This window comes from Enhydra lutris, unplaced genomic scaffold (assembly GCF_002288905.1).
Source record: "Enhydra lutris kenyoni isolate GAN:26980312 unplaced genomic scaffold, ASM228890v2 scaffoldscaffold9, whole genome shotgun sequence".
Lineage (NCBI taxonomy): Eukaryota > Metazoa > Chordata > Mammalia > Carnivora > Mustelidae > Enhydra > Enhydra lutris.
Window position 1 is genome coordinate 83,056,225 of NW_019154093.1, and position 6,000 is coordinate 83,062,224.

The window sequence follows — 6,000 nt, forward strand, 5'->3', positions numbered from 1 at the left end:
TCATAATGAAAATTTTTTAAAACCTCAAAAAATCGTCAAAACAAACATAAACTTAGTTAACTCTAATTTTAAAAATACCATTCCAATAATCCCCCAAATGACCAAATTACAATAAAGTGTGGCAACTCTAAACAAAATAACAGAAATTGCTGATCTAGTAATATAGTAATACAGGAAACAGTAGAAACAGCTCAAGTGAGAGGCAGGGGGTGGATGACAGCGCCTTTGAGGTTAAATTCCAAAGTCAAAGTGACCTTTATGATTTGCAGAAGTGATCAGAAAAAAAAGAGAAGAAACCACACACACATATACATACACATACACACACACACACACTGAATTTCAAAATGGCAAGTTTAAATAAAACATCTGGGGAAGGGAAAAATTTGGTTTTTCCCCAAATGCAAGGTAAGCAATGACTCTTGAAAATACTATTAAAAAAAAAAAAAAAAAACCTGTCTTGGATTACCATAGTAATCTAGAATAAGAAAATGACTATAAATAATTGGTCAATTGAATGAACATTTATTGAATGTCTATTAGATGCCAAGGCACTGTGCCAGGTACAGGGAAAGGGCATTAGGAAAAAAATGCATAAGTGAAAAAACACAATTCTCTTCCTCAAGAAGTACACACTAACAATAAGCACTTGAGGATGTTCTAAGTGTTTTCGTGTACATGAGCTCATTTGTACAAAAGATAGAAGTGGTGTGGAGAGTGGAGGAAGCACTGGACTGAGGACCAAAGGAGAGATTCTAGTCTCAACTCTAACTGGCTCAGTGACTATGGACAACATACCTGAACAAATGGAGGACCAAAATCCCTCTCACAAGATTACAATACTAATTAAATATAGACCTGGAGGAGAACACTGATCTTCTGGCTCCTAGTCCAGTGATCTTTCCAAAATATTATACATATGGTAGACCAATAAAAACAGCAGAGTAGAAGAAAATAAAACCTTTTGGTTTCAAGTCATCTGCAAAAAAGGGAAAGAAGAGGAAAATGAAACATTCAACTTGTGGCATCCAGACAAATGTCAAGAAAGCAAGCACTTAAATAACAAATGGAAACATAATATAAGGAAAATGTAAAATCTCTTACTATATTTTCATTCAAATCATGGCTTAGGATTTTTTACTCAAAAAAGCACTAAGGATAAATAAAGGGAGTCCAAAATTATATATATGAGTGAAACTTGAAGAAAAAAGGACAACAGAAAAGAAAAGGATCTGGGAAAGGATTTATAATATATCTTTCAAATATATGAAGCCCTTCTAAAGAGACAATGGAGACCCATTGTGTCCAGATGAACAAGAAGAAATGGCATTATACTCAACAGATTTTATGTTAGCAATTTTAAAAATCTTTGATAGAGGGTTAAAACACTGGTATAGCTAAGGTTAGATTAATTCTGGAAATTATTAAAATTAAGAAGGAAAGACCCCCATATATACACTATATACACTTCAAGGCAGAATAATGAACTATCAGTGGGTTCCAACAAGTTACTGTAAACCTTGAAAAACACAGATTCTCAGACCTGCTGTATCAGAATCCCTGGGTGTTGAGTCTGGTTTTGATCATCAGCTGATTTTGATGCAGCCAGGACATGGAGCCTCCTTCTATCACAGGGGATGGGGTAAGGAGAAGAACTACCAGGAATGGCAGCAGAGTGGGAACTAGATCAATGCAAATTTTGTGGGCAAAATAGAATTTCTGCGGGTGTGATATTTTTAAAATGTATTGTAAGGCTGCTCTGAAGCATCCAAGCATATCCCACTGAATTTCAACATTTTATAAAGGTCCTGAAGTCAGTAAATACAATTCAGGTAAACGAAATGTTTACTCCTCTATACCGGAAGCCCATGGAAGAGACAGTAGAGTGGGAATAGCACAGTGGGATGACAAGAAGATGTGGGTAAATATTTTTAAAAATCAAAACATCAGGAAAAAGAAAAGAAAGACAAGAGATAATCACTCTCCTTCCTCCTACCTCTACCACCCCCACCCTGTCCCTGCCAAAGAATAATAATATAGAAAGAACCAAAAGAAAGAAAAAAGAAAAATAGTGTTAGGATAAACTTCATCCTCAACTGAAAGAAAAAAAAAATTGCTCTTTGTGATTTCTTTTTTTAAAAGCAAGAGAAGAATTCAGCTGAGAAATTATCTAGCAGGCTTCAAAACCAGGGAATCACTTCCCATTACAAAGCAAAAGAAAACAAGGAGCAAGAGGTGGTCTTGGATAGCTGTTTAGACAATCAGACAGATGGGTTGATTGCTTCTTGCCTTAGGAACTCAATGATATTTAAATTAACAACTGGCCACAATCCCAAATACAGGAACACTCAAAAATTGGAAGTATGTGTTATAATTGGTACCTTGACAAAAACACAATGATAACAGATCAAGAAGATTCAAGAAGCCTTCACTACTAGACTCTGAAAAGATTTAAGATTTATACCAAAAAACAGGTTTTTAAAATATTTTATTGCAGTAGTTTAGCATCTGGAGAACACCTGTCTAAAAATCAACATATCCATATCTAGTCCTTTGAAGTAACTAACATTCAACTTGTCCACCTTAAAGCTTGCTGGTAATAGCACTACGTCATCAGTACCAAAGTATATAAGAGGATATCATTCTATGTTCTGAGGTCCTAGAATGAGAGAAGCCTTATTGTGTCAAAGTTATCCAATTTCTGACATCGATCTTACCATTTAACACTTAATTTTGAAAATTGCTTTGCAGTCTTATTTATTATTCCCTCCAACTCTCTAAGATTATTTCTTCAGTTCTTTTCATAAGTGAGGAGAGTACCTACCATGAAGATTAAGTTATTTACTAAACCAAGTTAATGTTAGAAACCAAGGATTGTAATCCTCAGACTAGCCCATTGTTTATAGTCCTTTTTATCATAAATCTACACTTACAGTCAAGCTTTTACTCAAAAGAAAAAGGAAAGGCAAAAATACCATCCTATTTCGTTAAATGCTTCTGAAACAATGATTTTTGGTTCATCATTACACAGCCTCCTGGTCCACTTCTGAAATCCTTAGGGACATAGTGGTGCATGGAATTAGAGCTTTCCAAGAAGTACCTGGTTGGTGATGAACAACACAGTACTGTGATAAAAAGATTAAAACAAACAAACAAAAAATGTGTTCTCTTTTAAACATCTGTGATTGGCATGCCAACTGTCTGTTAACAATGAACAGAGCAAATTTTTCTGAAGCTCATCATCTTTTTAACCTTTTCTTTGCAAAAAGACATAGCTCATGTACCAGTTTTTTTTTTTTTTTTGGTTTTGTTTTGTTTTGTTTTTTTTTTTTTTTTTTTGGTAAAGGTAAAAACTTTCCTCGGATTAGGCTAGGAAAAGAAGAAATCTCAGTTTAACAAACATGCGTAAGCTACCAACCCACTGGAAGCAGAGTTCCTTAAAAATAAAACACGGCCCTGTCCTGAAAGTACTTTCTGAATACCTTATATGCCATGGGTTTAATATACATTCTCTTAATTAACCCTATTAGTTGGGTAATTTCATTCCCATTTAGTTGGTGGCAGAGCTGGATTTGAACCCAGGATTACAGAGAGCTCCAAAACCCAAGCTGTTTCTACTAAACAGTCTGAAGAAAATCGGAATCTAAGACTATGGGTGGAATGGATAAGACGTGATTCGATTTCCCTTTCCTCGGTCCAACCGTGTTCGGAAAGACTGCTGCTCATATCCAACCATAAAGAGGCTTTCCAAGGAAGCACTTTGAATTAACGTATCCACTTTTCCTCACCCGCCCCTGCCCCACCCCCAACCATGCCAAAAGAGCAGCAAATGCTGCTGCCAGGTTGGAGGAGTTGGTGATCGTCACACCACATTCCTGGGGCTGGACACAGACTCTGAAACAGCGCCCGAGCTCAGCGCCTCGGAAAGAATAACAGCAGTCGAGATTTTTAAATCATGTGGCTCAGCATGCAGCCACACCAGTTTGCCTACTGCTCCTGCCTCCACCTTTCAAAGTCCCCGAGCAAAACACACCGGATTCATCGGGAGCAGGGATTCGGAGTGTCAGGACTCTGGCGCACCACGAAACCCTGTCCCCATCCAAACCAAACCCACCCACCCGGACTGCGTGCCTCCCTCCGCCAGAGCGAAGTCTGGCAGCGGAGGTACAAGCCGTTGAGAGCGAGGAGGCCCTGCCCCCGCTCCCTCCACGCCAGAATCTGGCATTCCTTGTCTCAGCCCATCTGCGGTCCCCGGCCGGCGAGGGTTCGTCTCGCGCAGCCGGCACTCGGCTCTCTCCCTCGACCCCAGGAAACGCGGAATCAAAGGGCAAAACAGCCCAACTCCCCGAACTCAAGCGCCTGGGAAAGCGAGTTTCGGAGGCTCGCGGCCCGCCCCCCCCCACCTTCAGCCGAGGAGGCGTGTGTGGGGCCACCGGCCGCGGGGCGTAGGAGGCGGCGGGGAGTGCGGGGGAGGAGGCCCTGACGGTGTCCAAACTTTGGGGAACCGAGTGGCCTCACTAGAGCCCGGCCTCCTAGCAGAATGAAGGACGGGGGGGCGGGGGGGGATGATCGCCCCAGGTGGCCGGTCGGGCCGGGGTGGCGGTGCGCGGGCCCCGGGACAGGGGACAGCACTCCTCGGCCCGATACTCACCACGCGCGGGGGCCGCGCGGCACAGCCAGAGCGCCAGCAGTGCCCACAGCGGAGCGGGGCGCAGGGCGGGCATCTTCTCGGTCGCCTCCTCCGTCGCCTCCGCCTGCGCAGATCCACATGAGGAGGGGGTCCCCACAGAGGGTCCCCCACTCTCTTCTTTCCTCCTCCTGCTTCTGCGGCTCACGGCCTCGAGCTGTGCTCCGAAGCTCAGGCGTAAGTGGCCCCACTGCCCGCACCCCAGGTCTGCCGCTCCTGGGCCGCCGCCTCAGCCGCCGCCCGAAGTTTGGCTGAAACTTTCTCGGCTGTGCAACGAAGCAGCCTCGTGTGTCCTTCCGCCTCGGCCGCCTCCTCCCACCGCAAACCCCGCCCCCCTGTCGCCACGGCCGGGCCCCGCCGCCTTCGGCACCCAGGGGTTTCCCGCAGGAAGAAGCGCCGGCCCGAGCTGCGCGCGGAGGGATCTACTACGAGTCCTCCGACTGCGCCTCCAAGCCTTCTCCAGCCCGCGTCTGATCTCGACGCGCCTTAACTCAGTCGGCGCTGGACTGCCTCGCTGGGCTGGGCCTCTGTCGAAGGAGGTGGGTGATAGGACCCTGAACTTCAGACGCTAGGGTTGCCGAGACCGTGAACTTGCCGGGAGAGAGAGACCCCTTCCCGTGAGATAGGTGTCGCCCCCACACACTCACACTTACACACACTCCCGGGCTAGCTGGAGGAGTGCGCTAGAGAAGGACCAGCGCTGTCAAAGAAGGAAATGGGGGCTCAGGCGCCAAGCCCATTGAAAAGGAACACGGCCATCAACCCCAGTTGTGTTCTACACCATTCATTCATTCATTCATTCATTCATTTAGCAAGTATTTCTTTAACTGCCTTACTTTGCGTATCAGTGTCCTCAGCACAATGGGATCATACTACAGTCGGAGGATGCACAAGCCACTTTTGAGGAGAATCCTGTTTTGCTAAAGATACTCATTGTAACATTGTTTATAAAAGCCAACAACTGACATATATGACACCCTGAATCCCTGTAAAAGCCAACAATTGGAAACAGCCTAAATCTCACCCATGAATAATGTATAGCATGTTTATAAAATGAAATACAGCAATAGATGAGACTATAATCATATATTCAATAGGGATAACTCAAGAATAAAATGACAGTGAAAAGCTCAATGCAAAAGGAGATATAAAGAGTATCATTTATGTATGTTTAAATGTTTTCAAAACAATCCTATATATTATTTATGGATGCATACCATGCAGTATATAGTAATAAAATATAACCAGAATAGTGGTTACTTCCAGGGAGGAGAGTGGGGAATATGATCAAGCATGGGTATATGTGGGCTTAC

The 6,000-nt window shown here is 43.7% G+C and overlaps 1 protein-coding gene across 1 annotated transcript in view; it reads right to left on the minus strand.

The window, feature by feature from the left end:
- Window positions 1–4,858, minus strand: part of LOC111142867 (notch 2) — a 172,449-nt gene extending 167,591 nt beyond the window's left edge. Inside the window, exon 1 of the mRNA XM_022496239.1 lies at window positions 4,652–4,858. Coding sequence (XP_022351947.1) covers window positions 4,652–4,724 — 73 coding nt within the window. The 5' untranslated portion in view covers window positions 4,725–4,858. The remainder of the gene's footprint in view (window positions 1–4,651) is intronic.
- Between the last annotated feature and the right edge of the window lie 1,142 nt (window positions 4,859–6,000).